This window comes from Solanum lycopersicum, chromosome 1, assembly GCF_036512215.1.
Source record: "Solanum lycopersicum chromosome 1, SLM_r2.1".
NCBI classification, from domain to species: domain Eukaryota; kingdom Viridiplantae; phylum Streptophyta; class Magnoliopsida; order Solanales; family Solanaceae; genus Solanum; species Solanum lycopersicum.
The window spans coordinates 34173990-34196005 of NC_090800.1; the positions used below are offsets into that span (position 1 = coordinate 34173990).

General features: G+C 35.9%; 2 protein-coding genes across 3 annotated transcripts; both read right to left on the minus strand.

Moving 5' to 3' along the window:
* Nucleotides 1–3449: 3449 nt before the first annotated feature.
* LOC104645812 (uncharacterized) lies at nucleotides 3450–4537 on the minus strand. The gene is made up of 2 exons (XM_010318370.1): nucleotides 4391–4537; nucleotides 3450–3659 (listed from the first exon to the last, which is right to left on the minus strand). Exons 1-2 carry the CDS (start codon nucleotides 4535–4537, stop codon nucleotides 3450–3452), a joined length of 357 nt encoding a protein of 118 aa, XP_010316672.1.
* Nucleotides 4538–6248: 1711 nt separating this feature from the next.
* Nucleotides 6249–20093, minus strand: LOC101253010 (replication factor C subunit 3). 2 transcript variants are annotated; one of them, XM_004228289.5, is made up of 12 exons: nucleotides 19974–20093; nucleotides 19783–19894; nucleotides 19601–19711; nucleotides 19491–19523; nucleotides 18237–18405; nucleotides 15950–16131; nucleotides 14313–14449; nucleotides 14078–14176; nucleotides 11960–12029; nucleotides 11799–11873; nucleotides 11400–11445; nucleotides 6249–6477 (listed from the first exon to the last, which is right to left on the minus strand). In XM_004228289.5, the coding sequence occupies exons 2-12, from the start codon at nucleotides 19864–19866 to the stop codon at nucleotides 6419–6421; spliced, it is 1065 nt and encodes a 354-aa protein (XP_004228337.1). In that variant the 5' UTR covers nucleotides 19867–19894; nucleotides 19974–20093; the 3' UTR covers nucleotides 6249–6418. The 2 variants fall into 2 exon arrangements, with proteins under 2 accessions (XP_004228337.1, XP_069153521.1); XM_069297420.1 differs by lacking the exon at nucleotides 6249–6477 and adding an exon at nucleotides 7948–7991.
* Between the last annotated feature and the right edge of the window lie 1923 nt (nucleotides 20094–22016).

Here is a 22016-nt window from a genome sequence, read left to right on the forward strand (position 1 = left end):
CTTGGGCCCAAAATACAGAATTGACAGATAATTACGGGCCCAATACGGGTCCGATTCAAGGCATTCAACATAACTTGATAAAAAAACAAAGTCTTTGCTTTTATTTAGTTGTTTGGGTTAGAATTGTTAACAAAGATTTCTGTTACAACCCCCCCCCCCTTATTTACTTGCTTTTGGAAAGAACTTGACTAAATAGCAATAATCTTCCAATGAAGTTAAGTCTAAACAAATTTCCTCATGGGGTCGACCCCAAGCTACTAGTTGGGTTCTTTACTTGATACGACCGTTTATACCTCTTTAGGGACGTGTAATTTGAGCATATCATGCTAGAGGTTGATTTTGTCCACTTCCTGGTTGTGGAGCCACCACCACCTTGTCGTTCCCCTGTCTTATTCCAACTTTGCAGGAATGCCAATGTAATAGTCTTGCATGATGACCAATTTCTTCAGGAAATCAATACGCTAGATATTGGGATGACTCAGGATTATAACAACCTGGATTCACCATGCAAAAAGCCACTAGTTGAGGTACTACCATTAGGTGAGGATCTGTAGCATATGTGGATATAATGCAGGTTAATGACCTTGCCCTCTAGACACTATTATAGATGCCCAAGCTCCCACATCTTCAGTTACCAGTCAGGACCCTAGCTCTTCCAAATCCACTTCTCCATCCGGGTCCATTCTCATCACCCTAGCCTGAGTGTAGAAGATGGAGACATATACTGCTACGTTGCTTCAACATGTGAATCCCTGGATGCAATGTTCAATAGCATAGTTAGAGGAAAGAATGGAGCACTTGATGAATCAGCAGGTCCAGGACTTTCATAAGAGTCTGGATGCTTTTGAGGAGAGGCCATCCCCAATGATTGATTTGACCACTTTCCGGAGGGAGTTTACTAGCCTTCGGGCAGAAATTGATGCCTTTCTAGCTCCCTCAACGACTGAGAGAAAGTATTCCCTCACGACATCGGAGGATCTAGTGGTGTTGAATGCCCTATTCTACGACAGTATTCCGCCACAAGCTTCTTCCCATGCCGTAGGAAAGCAGCACATCTTGGTTCGTACATAGATTGGTGCTAAGGTTGCGAGATAGAGAAAAAAAGAGTTCTAAGTAGATTGAGGATTACTAAAGGGCATCTATAGTTGATGAGTGAGCTTAAACAGAAATGAGCCAGAGATGCTGGTATTGGTACATCTGGTCCTGTGATCACTACTAAGGGTGCTACTACAGTAAGAGTTGATGTGAGCACTACTAAGAGTGCTTGGGTAGTATAAAGGAGCTCTACTAAAGGCGCTTTAATTGTTTATCCAGTGGGATTTGGAAAATTGGACCCACCTACTTATTGAGATGTCTTCGGCGCATTTGACCCACAGGTTTGCCTCACTTTCACCCTATGCATTGATTTTTTGTTTTTGTGTGCATTGGGGACAATCGCACTTTATTTTGTTGGGTGGGAGGGGGTAAATGGATTGTGAATGGTGGGCGAAATCTAAGTAACCCAAATCACTATCCTCTCATTAGGTTTTCTTGCCTGTGCTCTTTTCCCCAAGAGACTTTTTTAAAATCTGTTAAACCATCATATTTAGGATTGTAGGTGTAGAAGCATGAAGAAGAATACGGAGCGTGATGGTATAATGACAAAGAATTGATACCCGTCCAAAACTTTTGAAATGTGCTAGAACTTGTTGTCTTGATGAGTTGAATGTGTTGTCTCTTAGTATGACATGATAAAGAAGCAATTTGATCTCATGACTTACGCTAAATCTTGAATTAGGTAACCTGATAATCTAATAATCAAACAATGTTCCAAAAGTGAGTGAGAAAGTTTGAATGTTCAGAAAGTTGTGTGCCAATATAGAACTTGCCCTGTTGGTCCTTCTTAGATGATCGAGGCTAGAAGCTAGGAAATGATCATAGGCCCTGCTTCTGATAAGTCCACTAATGCCTAAATTAATCCAACAAAATGAAATAAATTTTTCCTTTGGTCCTAATGTTTAATCCTCAAATAGACTATTCCTTTCAATCACCTACTTCACCCTCCCTTAGTTGATTGTTTTGGCCTTTTCCCTCCTTGGACATGTGCACCTTGACTTATGTCAAAGCCTAAGTTGAGGGTAGATAAGTCAAAAACTTACCTTAATCTTGTTCCATTGTCTGACATTAGATATTTTGCACCTCAACTCTCGCAAAATTGATAAGTTGAGGGTGGCTATGAAAAAGGAAACTAGAAGAAAATGGTATGAAAAGAGTTTTGTTTTTGAAGACATGAAAAGAAAAGAAAAGATAGAAAAATATGTGATTTTGTTCAAAAAGATGAATAGCAAAAGTGTTGAGAAGAATAAAGAAAAAGAATAAAAGTAAAAAATATGAGTTGCAAAGTCAAATAACACAGTCAAGGGAAATAAAAGAAATAAAAAGTTGTCAAGAATTGGTTGAGAAAAGAGGTAAAAGTCAATGTTATGTCAAGGAGGGCAGAAAGTCACTAAAAGGAACCCAAATATATCCTACCTTACTATGAGCCTATGTACAAGCTAACAAAGTCCTAGAGTGATCCCAGTGGCAAGTTGGAGAGCCTATGCCATGAAAATAAGGGCAAGCATATGGTATTCAGCACTAAATATACTTGAAGTCAGTTCTGAGTGTGAGTGTTGAATGAATCCTTAAACTCAAAAATCATGTCTATAGTGTGAAAAGGAATTTCATTTGAAGTGGCGGCAGTAGTTGCATTATTGGAAAATAGTAGTACCTTGGTGATTATGAACAGAGTATGTTGTGCTATCTATTGGTCGATCTATGTCATATCTTAATCCACATGAGTTAGTTTTATTCAGTATAAATGAAAAGGTTGCACTAGACAATGGAGTTGGGATAGTCGTTCAAAATTCTTTCGGATCCTGTGCGCATACAAACTATGCTACCTTACTAAATTCGATGATCTGAACTCAATGGAGCTGTAAAAACTTCCATACGAGATTATCTTGACAAAAAAGTGGGTCACACACCCAAAGGCCATTTTTAACCAAAAATTACTAAGGGGCTAGAAATGAGTCTAGAATGTTGACAAAAGTCAACCTTAGGCCAATTTCAAAGGCTAAAATGCTTAATGGTCCAAACTCGTACCGAAGGTCTCGATACATGCTATTATCCTAATGTGGATATTCTAGAGCTGATGGAACTGCCAAAATTCCTTTTCTGAGGTCTTTTACCTAATGTTTTGACTAAAGTCAACTATTCAAGTTTCAAAAGCTCTAAAACTGGGAAACAAGCATAAAACCCAAACGAACGATCAGGAGATCAAACAATCAGTGCCACCAAGTCATAAATGACTTGGGGTCGCTATAGGAAAGCTCTAATCTACGAAAAGAAGGTAAATACATAAAAATGACCTAGAGGGTCATTACAACATCCACTACTTAAAAAAATACTTTCGTCGATGAAAGTAAGAGTCAAAAAGTACATGAAGACTCAAATAAGTCGGGGAAATGCTCTCGTAACTCCTGCTCGGTCTCCCAGATAGTCTCCTCAACTAGGCGATTCCTCCAATGGATCTTAACAACATGAATAGCTCTCGGACGCAATTGCCTGCCATCTTTGTCAAGAAAGGCAACCGGATCCTCTATATAGCTTTGACGATCATCCAACTTAATTGAATCATACTGAGCACAAGATATTCATATGGAACAAACCGACATAGCATCCAAACATGGATAACTGGGTAGGTAGTCGATAGTGCTGGAGGTAAAGCTAACTCATTGGCAACCTCGCCAACTTCTCTCAAAATCTCAAAAGGGCCTATATACATGGGGCTAAGCTTGACCTGCCTCGTAAATCTCATCATGCCCTTTATGGGCGATACTCGGAGAAATACTCAATCATCAACTGCAAACCTCAACAGTCGACGCCTGTGATCCGCGTAACTTTATTGTCTACTTTGAGTCGTCCTGAAAACCTATCCTTAATTACCCTTACCTGATTGAGGCTATCCTGAATCACCCTCACCCGATCCAAGGCATCTTGAAGAAAATTTATACCACGCGGCCTAGGCTTTGTAGACTTAAACTAACCAACTGGAGAGAGACGATGTGTTATGCCATATAAGGCCTCGAACGGCGCCATCTGAATACTAGGGTGGTAGTTGTTGTTGTATGCAAACTCCGCCAAAGGCATGGAGTAGTTCCACTAACCTTCAAAATACATAATACGGACTCGTAACGTATCCTCAAGGACCTGAATAGTCGTTGTGACTAGACATCCTTCTGCGGGTATATATTGTGCTAAGGTGGACACGGGTGCCCGAATCCTCCCAAAAAGCCCTTTCAAAGTTCGAAGTGAATTGTGACCACTGGTCTAAAATAATAGAAACAGGCACCCCATGAAGACGAACTACCTCCCGAATGTAGATACGAGCCAACCTCTTGGCACTGAAGGTAGTATGAATAGGAAGGAAGTGTGTTGACTTGGTCAATTGATCCACAATGACGCAAATGTTGTCAACGCCTCTAGAATTTCGAGGCAACCTCACAATGAAGTCCATAATGATATGCTCCTACTTCCACTCCGGAATAGGTAATATCTAGAACTTGCCACCAGGCCTCAAAAGTTTGGACTTCACCTGCTGGCAACATAAACAACGAGATACATAGTCGGCCATATCTCTCCTCATACCGCTCCACCAATATACTGCCTCAAATCACGATACATCTTAGTTGTGCTCAGATGGATGGAATATCCCACAAATTGAGTTCACAAAGTAGCCACGACAATAGGTGAAATAAATAATTTACCTCAAACAAAGGTCCCAAAGCAGCTTCCGATCTCACCAACGTGTTCTCCTCAAAAAAGCTCACAACCTAGCCTCTTGGATCACCTAGTTTGGAGCTCTAAAGCTCAAGATATCACACTTTTAAAATGAGGTTCAAAAGCATAAATGGGGCTTTTAAAAGGCAAATCTGGTTGCTAAATAGCCCAAATATATGATTACTAAAAGCCCAAAAAATCTGGTGCTAAAAGGGCTGCACCAGATCTCAGCTTTTGCCTTTTTAGAGTTTCTGACGAGTAGCTCGAAATTCGTTCAGAATCCTGTGCGCACATAAGGACTATGTTACCCCCACTAAATTTGACGTTCAGTCTCAATGGCACTGTCAAAATTTCTATACGAGGTCATCTTGACAAAAAGTGGGTCCCACACCCAAAGGTTATTTTTAACCTAAACCACCGAGGGGCTCGGAATAAGTTTGAAGGCCTTGGGATTCGAACAAAAGATCGTTTCCGACCAAACTTAGCATTACGGGGCTAACCGCGCTGTCAGAATATTCATTTAGATGTGTTTCCCAAGAATGTTTAGCAAAGTCAACCTTAAGCCAAATTTCAAAGGCTAAAACGCTTAATGGTCTAAACTTGCAATGAAGGCCTCGATACTCGTGTTAGCCATGCAACTAGCCTAATTTGGTCATTCCGGGGCTGATGGAATAGTCAGTGCCATGTAGGAAAGGTTTAAACTATGAAAAGAAGGCGGGTACACAGAAATGACTGGAGGATTACACCACGCTACACACAAGCTTGGTCAGGAACTCTCTGTATATAGAATTACTAGTTTCTTTGGGTGAATTTTTTTTTTCTAGCATCAGGCACTCATATGGTTCTGATGTATGGTGCATCATACATGTTTGAAGTGTTATAATGTGCCAGAACCGCAAATTCTTATTGTTATGCAGGTCATATGTTTCTGATGTTTGGTGCATCATACATGTTTGAAGTGTTATAATGTGCCAGAACCTCAAATTCTTACTGTTATGCAGGTAGGTTATAATATAATGTTTGAAGACGTAGGTGTATTCTGTATCTACCTTCTTTTGCTCTAAGTTGCCTCTTCACTTCCATTATAATTTGTTTTAGTTTCCCCGTGTAAAGTATGATTGGTGATAAGCTTGTATCTTGATGGTAGAAAGTAGAATGTTATCCTTTGTGTAATGTTCTGACTTGAGTATACAACTCTGTTTAGCATTTGTGTAATGTTGTGTCATAATTTGTCATTTCTTGATTTTCCTTTAGGTCTAGCAGTCGAGGAAACAGCAATAAGCTGCAAATTGAATTATTTACCACCAAAACTAAGACCCACAATTTCATACACCTACTCTTTGTAGTTCATTCACTTTCCCCATCAAAGGGGCTAGGGAGATGGGGGAAAAAATAACTGCAACATGTACCATTACCTTGTACCCACCGCGACATGGCAATCGCAAAGATACTAGCAGTAGAAATCCCTTCCGATAGAGATCAAATTGGAATATGATTCTGGTACAGTAATGTATTGTACAGCCCGAATTAAATTAAAACACGACAGGACATTAGCACAATGGACAAAGAAAACTTTTTCCTACTGCCAAACAGTTTCAACTACTTCAGATCTTCTATCTTAGCCAAATGTTGAAATAAGGAAACTCTTGTAGATGCTCATGAATTTGGCCACAAATGCTGCAAAAACAAATCAAAGACGAGGAACCAATAAGCTCGAAGCACATCAAACCATAACCGTAGGTTAACAAAATCACATCTTTAAATAACAGTCAATCCTAGTACAAATATCTAGAAGAACTATTTAACTTGAGCAACAAAAACTGCGATTACTGAGCAAGTTTGGTCTGTAGCTTAAATCTTTATAACACCATTAAGTGTGAACATGTATCATGCTTCTCCAATTAAGTATATCTGCTTCGGCCAAACAGCAGACTATACAGTCATACACCTGCTGCAAATACATGCTAAAGAATGGAATTAAGCAATCCCTTGCTGCGAAATATTATCTCCCTGATTGTTACAATTGGACTATCATCGTCACTCACTCTTAATTTGTGTAGATGGCTCTTAATTGGATCATTTATGGGTGTAAAGAAAAATCAACTTTTAACGTATATTGAGCCCCTTCCCCTTCAGTGACCAACTTTGAGTTAAATCCCAAACTAAAAAAATTGCTCCATGACCCATTTGATATGCACAACTTTGGAGTAAGTTCCTTGGTTTTTTCTGCTCCAAGTTACAAATGAGAGACTAAGGGGTCGTTTGTAGAGTGTATTAAGGAAAATAATGCATGCATTAGCCTTGTGTATTACTAGTACCTTGTTTGATATTCTTATTCAACATGTGTATAACTAATCGCATTAGTTATACCCTGTTGTTTATTAAGGTATGCATTGTTAATACCATGAATTTCTAGGTATTAGCAACGCAATGGTTTTAATGCATGCATTTAAATGATAAAACACTCAATTATCCTTTTCCACCATAAAATTGGAGGATATCTTGTCAATAATTTTTTTAATGAAATCCATACTATTTTAATGTATCAAACCAAACAATGCATTATAATAATCTATGTATAATTAATGCAAGCATAACTAATAGATGCATTACTAATGCAAGCATTACTTATACACTATTTAGCAGTATTCTCATACACTCTACCAAATGACCCTTAAAAGTACTTAGACTAATAAGTAAACAACAAACTAATGTCTTATTTCCTACAATCAGGCACCACTAGTAATTGAAGAAACATTCCTTAGCTTCAATCATTCTGTAGGTGTCCATCAAAACTCCACACTAACATACACTCCAGTCACACATAAACACAACTAATTCATGAAACGGAGAAACTATGCTTATATGAATAACCCTTTGTGGATGTGCTCATTGTGATGGGATTCAAGTATATTTAATAACACAGTTCAACACAATATAAACTAAAATATATATAAACAAAACTGTAAAGTTAATCCCACAAGCAGAAAGCTCATAAAAATTTTCCCTGCCATTTTCCCAGCTTCTGGTATTGTTTGTTGGTGATAAATATCATATCCATATCTTGTTTTATTGACAAGATTTCCGAGCAAAGCATAATAATACCTTGGTGATATAAAATGTGAGAAGTAATGAAGCACGCATCTTTATTGCTCGGACTCTTCAAAAATGTTGACTGATGAATGTTAGATCTTCAAAAATAGTACATATTTGGAGGATCCAATACGGGTGTGGCAGTGTTTCGGGAGAGCCCGAGCACATAACATGGAGAAAGGAGGGCATTAGCTGGAGTATCCAAATACCGAAATGGTGCAACTAAAATTATCAGGGGTAAGCTAATGAAGTACTCAACTTTGTCTTTTTCACAGCAAAGGGACATATTGAGCTCATAGAAAATCCATGAGCAAAATGATTGAAAAGACAACTTAGGTGATTTAATTTACATCCTGCACAACGGTTGGTTGTCCTTGACAGTAGCTTATCAGGAAGTTTGCATATCATATAAGAAACCTGGAAGTAATTTGAATCCCATAGAAGTGCTTACGTCTCTAAACTCAACTCACGACTGTCTCAACTTTGGGAGTCCATTCATGCATCCATTTCCTCAAGTCAGTATATCAACAGTTTCCTTAAAATTGATAGTTGGCGCCAAACATTCAACTGTGACCTAAATCACCTAACATGCAACCCCAAATAGGACATCGCTCTTATTCAGTACTTCCCAGAATGTTCCTTGAGACTATTGCTTTTATTCTCTTTAAGCAACTCCTATATTCCAACCCCCAAAAGGTTAACGGTTCACATGCTAGACATCCCTTTGCCTCTGCTAACAGTATTACTTCTTCCTTGTTAAAAATAGTTTTACTTCATTTTTTTAATTTGCAATTTTCAAAAGTTATTACTGTCAATGATGACGGATGTAACTTATAGGTCACTTTCAAGCTTTCCCAACATTTCTTTTTCATAGGTTGGTAAAAAGGTTCATTCACACCAAGGTGGTGTTGGGAGATTACAGCAGGGATATTACGAAAATCTCAGTTCCTCTCTACTCTAGCATGTGAGGCAACTGAGGAACTCCTATAGACTATCTACATCATACACCTTCCGAGATTGAGCACTTTCTAACATGGAATATGGTTTGATTCAAGTAAAGTTGAAAAGTAGAGAGATATGCTTGCATATTAGGGCGTCTCATTAGTAGAAAATGAGAAAATCAAAAGTTTGTAACAATCATTTCCCTTATTTGGCAAGCAAAACAGAAAGGGAAAGGAAAAAGAAAAAGAAAAACTGAAAACACATTTTCTAGAGGTGGCAAGTTTCTCTCCTAGTAGGATGACAAAAGACATGAAATCTATTCGGTGAACTCATCCATGATAAATAATACTACTTAGCATTCACTGATATACAGATAAGAAGGGCATGCTTGTGAAAAAAACATCCGCATTCACGCATGGTTCCAGGAAAGGGTTAGACCCCAAGGGGTGTGACGTAGACAGCCTACCCTACTACAAGCATTAGTAGCTGCTACAACGGATCATCCATATACAAACAATATCTTTGTTTGAACATTGGAGCGGAAACAGCTAGCCCACCGGGTATCTGCTACCTTACACCAACACAGGTACCGAGTAACTCCATCCACCAAGAGTTGGACAGATAGAAAGAACCTAGTGTTTTTGCTTCATCGGATTTGGACCTAAGACCCTTTGATTCTCAACCCACTATACTGACTATTAGAGGTCACACCATTGAGTGCTCATCCAGATATCATACCATACTGATACAATATCTCCACCATCATGTTCCTCAACCTACAATTTTTTTATATTCCTTGTGCACTAAAATCAAATGTTTTTTAATGAAAAACTGAAAATTATCATTCTTTTTTTGGATGAATATAGTGTTTGGGACAGCTTGTGCATACCACAACTAATGTCATGGGGTAACTGATACCTCAAGTTTATCATTCATACTACTAACTTCAATCTTAAACAAGAACTAACGATATTTATGAATGGAGAGAGTATGGTACGGCATACACCGAGTTCTTATAATAATTTCTCACCCTACCCATACACATGGCTGGTTCTGAAATTGTAATCCTCACCTTCCCCTTATCCGTGGTTCCAGAAGTTACAATTATGATACAAGTACAATAAATGCAAATATTTACAGGTTGAATGAGAATCCATCCCGATCTCCAAGCAAAGATAAATCTTATTCTCCTTTCAGTTTCTTACTTCAACAAAGGTACCCTTCAGTTTTCTTTAACCAGATAATGCATATTATAAAAGCTGCCTTGGCATCCCAAGGGAGGTACATCAACATACCTAGTGTGATCACACAAGTGGGATTTGAGAATGGTAATGTGTACGCAATCTTGCCCCTATGTTGTGAAGGTAAAGAGGTTGCTTTCGATAGACCCTCAGGCTCAAGTAAAGCATAATAATAACAAGTATAGAAAGGAAATACAGTAGTGAAGAAGCCATGGTAAAAATAAAGTAGAAGAGAGCAGTAGCAACATTAAAAAAAATACGGTAATAGAAGTAGAGGAAACAACAAGTGGTAATAAAAAAAGAATAAGACAGTAGAAAAGTAATAATCGGAACAATACTGATAACGTAAACTAGTCAAAATTCGACTACCTATCAACATTTTACCCTAATCCTCGGCCTTCATACCCTCTTATCTAAGATCAAGCACGCAGTAAGTAAAGTTACAACTAACACGTGTGTCATATCCTATCTAATCACCTCTCCGCACTACTTAGGCCTACCTTTACCTATCCTCATACCTACCAATTACCATAGTCAACGTCTCACATCTCCTCACTAGGTCATATGTGCATCTCCACTTCACATGCTCTCACCTCGTCCGGAATTTCTTGGTTCCTAATCGTATCTCTCTTAGTATGCCCACACATCCATCTCAATATCCTCATGTTCGCTACTTGCATCTTCTAGACGCGTGAATTCTTGACCAGCCAATACTATGCTCCATACAACATAATTGGTCTAACAATTACTTTATAAATGTTACCTTTAAGCCTTGGTGGCACATTCTTATCACACAAGACATTTTATACATCGCCAATCACCCATTTCTTGGATTATCGACCTAAACAATAAATAATCCAAATGCTTCTTAACGCGTGATATTCTCCCAGGCTTCTGCTCCGATCAGCTCACTATCCAAATATAAATATAAAATCCCTTTAATACTAGCATCCTATTAACCCCTTCAGACTGAACTAATCATGTGCAAATCCTATCTACAGATCAAATATGTGGCAGAAGATTTTTCAAAAGAAACATTCCAAAGCTCTTAGACGAACAGAACAACACCAGTATTCAAAAATTAAGTTCACATAAAAATTTTTAAAAAAGCAGACAGGAAATCACAGAAGTCATTTATAAGTTACTTACAGCAACTTATATTTCAAACAATGTATGAGAGCATAAACAACTGAGAGATCAAGTAAAGGTAACATAGAAAATCAGCATCTGAGAAAATAGAGCTCAACCAATACAAAGCAGCCAGTCAAAGCTGTTTTCTGATAATGCTCAAAGTTGATTTCTAATTAAAAGGATATGCAATACCTTCGAGATGAAATATAGCCTTCTGTCCAAGACGCATCCTATGCTCCTGAAAGGCACAATTTCTTAAGGAAAGTTTTAAACTATTTCTTACAAAACAACAAACATTAATTCATGCACGAGAAAAATGCAGAATTATCAATACAGTAAAAGTGCACATAACCTAATGGCTGATTCAACAACAAAAAAAAAGCATCCCTTTACATCTCTCAACAAACATTAATGCTGAGTTCATACATTGACTTGAATCCTAACTTATACTTGGTTGTAGTACTACAGAATGATTGATCATTCAAGCCAAACCATAAGGGAATGGTTGGAGTAGTCCGACCTTTAGAAATTCCTTTGATTCCTTAACTCTCATCGACTTAATACGAAACATTATGTAACTCAATAACTTACATAATGAGCAGCCCAGTTGGTCACCTCATGCTTCAACTCTGAATCCAGTTTCTTTAATAGTTCAAAAAGTAGCCTCTGCAATTGAAAGCAGAATCATTCAAACATAAATGTTTGTAACACCTTACAGAGTAGAAGGTAAAGCACCTGGAAAAAGATCTTACCTTCAAAATAATTTCAGGGGGAATACAATTAGTTAGAAGCTCATATAACTTTCCTCTTACCTCAAATAACCTGTAATAAAGAACATTGCAGTTCATACAAGGACGCAAATGTATATTGTGTAGTTGTGTGGTGATAAGCACAATTAAGACACATGTCTTGTTCAGATTGCCCATGGGAAGTTACCCACCTCCCTCCTTCCTAACTTCGTATGAAAGATGATGATTTCTTTGCATGATTAATAGTTGAATATCTTAAATGATGTGAAAAACAATGTAAGCTCAAAAACACACAGTTTTCCTTTTTTCAACTTATAGTGAGGGTAGAATATTGTTCCTTTTTTATGAAGTACGTTCTTGTGTTAAAAAGCATCAAGAAGATACATAAAGCTTTACACAAAGAAAGGTTAAAACTCCAGAGACTGCAAAAAACTAATATTGTTCTAGTAATTATTTATTTTTCTTGATGAAGGCAATATTTTGTATATCAATCATCAGCTCAGAGCGGGTAACCAAAAATTTACATCATATCCTATATCCACAGGAGAGTGCCTATCAAACAAAAACATAAAGAAAAAAGCAAAACTATCACCAGATCCTCCATCATCGTATAACTTATAAGGATCCTGGGATATCCACCATAGCCACAGGATCATCTATATACTCTGAACTACATTGTTCTAGTGATTCTTGTGCTTGAATACTTGGATTTTGCCTTTCAACTGAATGTTTCTTCTGGCTCTGCTTATTAAAGAGCATGCAATTCCGTCTTTTGACATTTAATGGGAAATAGGTGAGGAAATTTGTGATGCAACACTATGCATTATTGGTTGCATATGGAATGAACAAAAAAGGAAATGATTTAAGGGAGTATCAACCATTGTTCATAAAGTATATCTGTGTTTGTTTGGTGCATCCAAGGTAATGAAAAGGGCTTAAAGAATTTAAAGGATCTTCACTTGGAGATGGAGACTTCTGTAAATCGATTGCAGCAACTATTCATTCTTTTTGCTTCTTTTTTTTTTTTAATTTTCTTTTGTTTCAGTGAACTAGTTTTTTAAAAAATCCTGGACAACTTTTTAGAAGTTTGGAGACAAATTGCTTATCTATATGTGACTCGCTCGCTCAATTGTCTGTGCTTTACATTACTGATTTATTAATCAAATAAGACATTCAGATCCTCAATTTGGAAACTACTTCAGAAACTGAGACAACAAAGAACTACTAACTTTAACAGAAGAAAGCAATCAACAAATTCCATGACAGGATAAATTTCAATATGCCCCCTTTTGACTTCTTACTGCCTCTTTTCTACTTATAGGCGAAGGAGTGTCGCCAGGGCTTAAGCCCAAAGCACAATTACAGCATGCTGTAGTGAAGAAAGGCACAATAGGAAGAAAACATAAATTAGCATGTGTAATGTAAGAGAACTAACTACAGGTATGTATGGATTATGGTAAAAAGAACTACAATAAGTTAAATAAATGAAGAAATGGCCCTATCAATCAAGTTCGAAACCTTTTTAAATTAGATGCAGAGATGCATATTAAGATTCTAAATCATAAAAGCAACTAGTTTTCTAAAACTAATTTCTAATTTCCTATTTCTAGTCACTAACTTCCCCATTTCTAGTCATTCATTACATTACTTGAAATTTAATTTTGCTTTGCTTGCTTTTTTATGACAAGAGAAATCCGCAGCCGCTAACCTTTGGATGCGCATAGGATAGAATCCTCACTCCTATACAATAGCTCACAAATCACACATGAGAGGTAACCCGCACTAGTCAAGCCCGGTGAGACGAGCACAACCCAGAAGGCAAACCCCCTGCTTTCTCTGGCATGGGGTATCGAACTTGAGACCTTCAACATGGGAGTCTCAAGCCCAAACCACTGGGCCACCGAAGGTATGTGAAGTCTTATAGGTTTCTCTCTGTTTTTATAACATACTCAAAAGCCAATTGTCCTCTTAAATTTACAGCTCCCTTCTCTCAAAGTCAAATCTCCACTTGTCTTGAATTCCATGTCGACCTCTAGTGGCAGAACTGGACATTCAAAGAACAGTTTATAGAAGCACGAGCTGAATATTAAATACCCTATTCATATTAACTGTCAACAGTACCTTTTAGGGCTCTGCTCTTTCATTATGTCTGATGCAATTTCTGAAACATATTGCTCCCAGTCCATTGGAGGTACAGTTTGGTTGTTTGTAAAGGGATACCTTGCACAAATAAAGAAGGGATCAGCAAGTGCATAAAAAAACTTTGGTACAAATAATATACCATAAACTCAGAATTAACAGCCTAAGCTAGCAAGAAACTAAAATAAATCAGTATCCAGCAGTTAAAGGGCTCAACTGTTGAACACGGCAAGACTCAAATGTTAAAACTGCCCTTCTCAGATTCCTATTTGACTTTTCCACAATGCGGGCTGCAAAACCCTGTGGAAATTGAAGTCCTTCCTTTTTGGCAATAAATTCCAAAACACTAACAATCTGTCAAACAAAAAAGATTAACAAGAAACAGTTAGGAATAAGATGAATAATCAAAGGACCACGTGTCAACAATTCTTTGCTAAATGACTGACTAGGTCGTATATATACTTTGATTCAGAAAAAATCTTATGCATCAAAAACTTCCTGATGGTCCCACACCAAAGTCAAAAAAGCATTAAGTCAAGTAGAGTCACAGGTCCTAAGGCAACCAGGCTTTAGTCTAGTAGGAATGCAGAACGTGATGTGTAGATTAGGTGCAAGGGCTTGAACACTGCTGCGGAAAAAGTCCTGGTATTTAAGTGGAGAAGGGTAAAGTGGATCAATTATTCAATGAGCTTCAAACAAGGCCCACTACCCTTCAGGGATTTCTCAATTATGAGGGGACAATGTCACAGGAAAAAAATAACACATGCGTTATGGTCCTTCAGTTGACGTATTTTCTTAAGTTAAAACTTTCATCTTATAATGTTTCCTGGACAACTAGAACATGTCAGTGGAATAACTCAAATTAGCATATCCGTAATTAAACTTAAATAAGATCAATTCATACTTGAGCAAATGTTCTTATATATTTTTTACTTTTTTTGAAAATTGATTAAATTACAACAAATGTTCTTACATTTAATCCAAGTATAACCAAAAAATTTTAATTGTAAAGAAAATTTAAACAAACTCATGTGACAATTCTACAAATAACTACTGCTCTCGTGCTGTTAGTGCTGAACTGTGTGATCATCTCCTCTAAAAGCTTAAGTTGTTAGAGAAGTCACACTATTATTTATTTAGTTACATCTATAACACGCCCTCTCATGTGCAGACTGCAGACTTAATTCTTTTTTCATGAGCCAAGCACATAGATATTACTTTTAATAGTGGGTGATGGTGAGACTGACCCGGGACTTGTGTGTGCTCTAATAAATGTTGAAGTTTGTTTTATCTAATCTAGAAGCTTAAGCAATTAAAAAGTGCACAATATTATTATTTAAGTATATCTCCAACATTTAGTTGTTCTAGTTACTCTATTCACTAGATGAGCCTCCATCTTGTTTCTAAGGCACAAATTGGTATGTAAGACCAAAGACTGCTCAAACTATGTTCAAGGATGTATGGCACCCTTTCCTCAAAAAGTGTCTTTTCCTGTGGTAAACGAATAGCCAAAGCAGTTGAAATGGCATTTTCAATCCACCATGTCTAAGCTAGCACAACATTTAACTTTACTTAGCACCTTTTTTGGCGACAATGAATGTCATTACAGGGAAATTCTCACATGAAATAAACCCTGGAGAAAAGACCAGATAAACACACTAGTCTAATGCAAGCCCGAACCAAGAAAATGCAGCTAATTGTTAAACAGCACATATACTTCTACTCTTGATCTTGTAGTATGAAAACCAGAAAAAGAAAAGGAAAGAAGACAATGTTGTAATATTAGCAGTGGGACAAACCAGAAAGATGGTGAAAGAAAATATATCAACAGTGGGACAGCTGAATTTCACTGACCTCTTCTTCCATTGGTGCATTTATTCGCACATTAAGGCATCGTGAGCGAACTGCTTCAGTGACCTTTGAAGAACTGTTGGAGCAAAGAATCAGGCGACATGATGCACTGTACTTCTCCATTGTTCTTCGAAGAGAATGTTGTGCTTCTCTTGAGAGCTTGTCAACTTCATTTAGCACTAGAACTAATATGTACCAACATGATATCAGCTAGGTACCTTTTACAGCTACTAATGAACAAAGTATAAATAATAGAAGACATTTACACAATGCTGGTGGCAAATAATTGAAATTCCAAAATAATATCTCAAAGCTGATAAGGCATTCAATAACTATTTTAAATTCCTCAGCTTAACATAGAGAAATCACTATAGAATATCAATTTTCTTGTCCTGTTAACCTTTGGTATGATATATCACATGAAATGCTTCTTTTTTATAAATTATCTATAATAGATCATATGTATTTTCCTTATTAAAAGATAGATTATGGATTTTGTTGTTTTTCATTTATTCATACAAAATATACCTAGTGTAACCCCACAAGTGGAGCCTAGCAAGGGTAGAATGTATGCAGATACCCCTAACTTGGGATGTAGAGAGGTTGTTTCCGATAGACCCTCGGCTCAAGGAAAAGAAACTCAAAGCAGTTTGAAAAAAAAATAACAGAAGTGAATAAGAAGCCATGGCAAATACCATAGAAAGCACGACAAAGAAGTCTGAAAAAAGTAACTACAACAAATAGTACTATGATCAAAGTCTCTAGAGAAGTCGGAGGTCATGTCCTTCCACAAAGCTCAATCGCCGGCATTGTTAGACCGGAGGGAAGATGCCAACAGAACAAATCAACGAGAGAACCCTGTTTCTCTCTTTCTACAGAATATGTCTCAAGAAGCAAACAAATTTAAGTACTTGCCTGGTTGGTTCCATTACGAAATGGCTGCACTTCCGAGGCAATCGAAAATTGTGTTGTTAACAAACGGGAAGTAGCAGATGGGTTGAAAATTATCCAGCTGAGCGACACCCAAACCTTATTTCGCTCTGCTAATGAGCAGCAGGCAGTGAAGACATTTCAGGAGGAAGGAGATGGTTAACTAGCAACTTCTGTTGGAAAGGTAAATAGAGCAAGATGGCTGCGTTGACAAAAGATTCTTCGGCAACACTGTGATAGTAAATCTGATGGGCCCTCTGCTCCATCTATGGAGTGTTAATATATTCAAAAAGGTAGGGAAGATACTTGATGGAATGGGTATGAAGTTGTTGGTACACCATCTTTCCGACTTGCTAGCGAGTTGAAAATGTTAAAAAGAAATATGAGGAAGTGGAGAAAGAAGATGTTTGGGATTGCGGCAGCTAAGATGAGGGAATTAGAAAATGAGGTGGACAATAAGGAATGTGGAAGGGATGAACGCATTAGAAGATAGGAAGAGAATTAGGAAGGAGATGGAAAAAAGGTAGCTTGCTGCTTTAGCGGTTGCTTAAGAGACTAGTTGGAGTCAAACATCGAGGATATTGTAGCTGGAAGAGGGGAATTCAGATACAAGCTTATTTCATAGGGTTGTCATAGCAATTAGGATGAGGAACTTAATTGAATCTCTAGATGTGAACTGAGAGGTGCATGAGAAGGACGATGAGAAAGTGAGGGAGCCATTGTAGTATTTAGTCAATTAAGGAACGGGATGAGGGAGTGGTAGGAAAGGGGTATAGATGAAGAAGAAGTGCAGGAAGCGGTGGCAAGTGATGGATTCACTCTAGCTTATTTCCAACAGTGTTGGGGTAGTTAGAAGTGAGTTGATGGAGATAACTGCAGTATTCCAAGATACTAGGAGTTGGGGAGAAGTTCTAGTGCATGACTACTACGCCAAAGAAGGAAGGAGCAATGAGTATAAAGGATTTTAGATATATTAGTCTGATAGGAAGCATTAACAACATTATTTCTAAGGTGCTTTCTAATAGAGTAAAAAAAAAGATTTTGGATAAGACAGTGTCTACTTGTCAGAATGCTTTTGTGGAAGAAAGACATTCTGGAATCAGCTTTAGTGGCAAACGAAGTGGCTAATTTAGAAAGACGAAATATGACTCGTGCACTTTATGTAAGTTGGATCTTGAGAAAGCTAACGATCATGTGAGTTTGGATTTCCTTCATTAAATAATCTTGATGATGGGTTTGGGGGACGAGTCAAGGCGATGGATCAAGTTTGCTAGAAAGTGTTGCTTTTTATATATTTAATGGGTCAAAGTTGTTAAGACTCTTTTTAATTAGTAGAAACTAGACTAAGTTGTTGAGTCACCTTTAAACCCCTTTTTCCCTTTCGTGTCAATTGGTCTGTTCTTGGCCATTTCTTTGATTATCTCTTGAACAACGTATCTGTCCTGAAATCCGGCATCACTTGGATTTAATTCCACATGGTGAGTGCTTGACAATGTTGTGAGCTCCACATCAATTGTCCGAGTACCAGCCTGAGAGGAAAACCCATAAAGAGAGATCAATGCAAAAAAACACTCCTTGCTTTTTTTCCTTTAGCCAAATGTCCCTCAGAGATAAAATTTCCCCAAACTCTTAAATATCAAATTCTTGCAGTTTTGACAGATAGATTAGAGGTATATTGGTAGAAAAGCCTCTCAAATGCAAAAGACAATTAGATATTTTTAATTAGTAAATAATGTACTAAAATATTTTTATGAATAAGTACTTTAATTACTCAGTTCCAGACATCAAGTGATTTAGAGTAGTGCTGAAACTGATAGATTTTATTTTGTGAAAGACATAGGAAGAGAATATGAGGAATTAGAGGGGTTCTCATGTTTTTAACACTTCAGTCCAGGTCATTTTAAATAGCACAATTTCATTTGAACTTAAAAGTTAATGAAAATTGTCTGTTTACATATTGCCTAAACTTCCTATTCTTTCTTTAACACTAAAATTCACACAATATGTTGCTGACAAACATTGAGAAAATATATATACACACATGACTAAATTAAAACTGGAGAAAGAGAAACAGAAGATTTTTTAAAGAAAAAAAGGGGAATATAATCAGTCTTCAGTCTCATTGTATTTCCTTCTTTCTTTTTGGAGCAACATGGAAAATGTACATGGATACTCACAATGTCTCATGATTTACTTAATTAGTTTTCTTTGTTTTAATAAATCCAAGTTATTTATTAATACCACATGAAGAAGATGATTGCTTTACAAGAGAAGTACAGTGCTATAAATCAAAATCATCAAAAATCTAACCAACCATCTATACAAGTAGGTACATATGTTGTGCACCAAAAATTTTTAGAAGTAACAAACTAGAACTATTCTTTGTCGCTTTTTTTTTTAATATGAGTGTGTATGTGTTACTTGAATGTTAAGCATCTTCCACTATTTTTGTGCATTTTACTTTTAAAAAGGGCAATTGTTATATATTGGAGAAAGAAAAAAAGGAATCAATTGATGTATGCAAATAATAAGAATGCAGATAAAAAAAAAATCACATGCACATATATACTTGCATTCCAAAAGAAAAGAAAAAGAAATTCAAGGAAAAGCTTACATCAACTTTCCAAATCTTGTTCTCAACCTTAACCTGCATAAGTCATCCAAACATAAATTTCAAATTTTTAGATACAGAGAGAAAAAGAAAACAATGAATTAAAGAATTACCTTGTCAGCACTTGGACCAAAAATCTGTCTAAGAAGTGCCATAATGAGAGTTTTCTTTCCTGAACCGGGAGGGCCGTAAAAGAGGAGATGAGGACAATCTCCCTCTGAGACCTAATAATAGTAATAAGGGTGATGAGTTTGAGTATATGAAAGAATTGACAAAGTGTGAAGAGATAATTTACCAGTTTACGAAGATTTTGAGCAACATCCTGGTGTACAATAACTTTATCTAATGTTTTAGGGCGGTACTTGTCAACCCACAACATTTCAACCTATAGTTGAAGAGAAATCGTCCTGAAATAAGATATCAAACACTCTGAATTTTGATTGTTCTTGTTAACACATACAAACACAAAAATGGAAGAAATTTAACCTGATTCGCGACCAATTTTCCTCTGCCAAGCTCACTACTCAGTAGAAGCAGACATTTCAATTTTCCGCGCCAATGTGGGTTTTGTGCTATCATGGGCTACTAGGGTTGGGCCTATTCAACAAGCCCACCCACCACCACATAACATTCTTGGGCTTCTGTTTAAATTTCGGATTTTGTTACAGAAATTACACCTTTTGGTTTACTAATTAGTGTTATTTTCTATAAATTTTACAAATTTTCAAATCATTTTTCTCTTAAGTCAAAAATTTCCTTAATATATTTGAACCTCCATTAATGTATTTGACCCTCTTTTTAATAGGGAAAATTTCATATATGACAAACTTATTTGATTAAATAACATTATATGGGTATAGTTTACCTAATTACATTTTATGGGTATAGTTTAGTTATTTTAGGTATCCTTATTTTTGTATATAAGGTTTATTTTGTTTTTTATTTATATAATTTTATTTTAAAAAGTGGTTTGTAACTGAAGCATTAAATATGCTAACAATAAATATAGATAATGTCATAATTTAAGGTAAACGTCCCTTTTTTAAAGTAAACGTTCAAATTCATATTTTTTTTCAAAAAAAAATAAAAATTATACAGCAATTGAAACAAAAGATAAACTTGTTTTTGTTGTTTATGAAACAACAGTTCATCAATTTTTTTTATTTTTTCTTTGTAATCGAATTCAAGTAAGTGTTCATTGGATGAAAATTCATTTTTATTATTGCAATAATTATACAATGTTCTATTGGATTTACAAATTTTGATTTATGTGCGTTCGTTATTGTGGTGCCGTAAATTTTTTTTTTGAAAACTGGTTTCAAAATATGATTATTTTAAGCAGACAATTATATACTTTTTGTTGATGTAGTATTTGTATATTATAAAGAAGATCAGTGTAAGCGAATACAAGTAATCGTTGGTGATAATTATATATAGCCATAAAGTAAGTATTTTGCTTTTGATACAATTATATATATTTTTTTGATGTAGTATTTGTATATTAAAAAGAATATCAGTGTAAAATCAATTCAATAATTTGATTGTATAATAGTGTTGTGTTAATTGTATATATGATCTTTTTGAATGATTTGAAATTTTTTTTTTTTTATAATTGTACAGATAATGGCTTCATTGGCTATTTTGGTTATGCATTCTGGTTAATATGTGTACATGAATATGGTTAGTTAAACATGACAATATATACAACTGTCTAAATGACTTTGTATAGACTCCAATAATATATAAACTTAATATATACGAACTTCAATAATTTGTCTATAACTACTAAAATATACAAATTACAATCATATATGAAATTTTCCCATATGTATAACTAAATCCAATTACTTTGTGTATATATGTAAACAAAAACAAAAATAATAATGAGCCTTTAATATACAATCCGCTACTACCACTATTAAAACTTAGTATATATGTATACAAAAACAGCCAATTTTGAAAACAGTCATGGACATATCAATTTTTGTATATGTATATAAACTCAATATATACTAACTTCAATAATTTGTATATAACTAATAAAATATACAAATTATAATCATATATGAAATTTTCCCATCTGTATAACTGAGTCCAATTACTTTTTGTATATATATACAAAAACAAAAATAATAATGAGCCTTTAATATACAATCTGCTACTACCACTATTAAGACTTAGTGTATTATTCATTATACATAACTTAAAGTATGTATAAAGTAATCAAATCCACAGACACATATACAAATATATAACTAAAACATGTGTGTACTAAACATGCAATATACTATATACAATTACGTGAATACAAAATTTACTTAAACAATAACTTTTTGTATATTGACATCTAAGTAACAAAAAAATTGTATCTAAATTTGTGTTTTAAGTCACTACCTCATAATTATGATGTTCTTCAGATCCGTCAACTTCACATGCATTTTCCTCTGAATCAATGTTTACTGCTTTCCTCTTTCTTCCTCCATGTACAATTTTAATGCCTCTAGCTTTAACATTGTTAATAACTTCTTG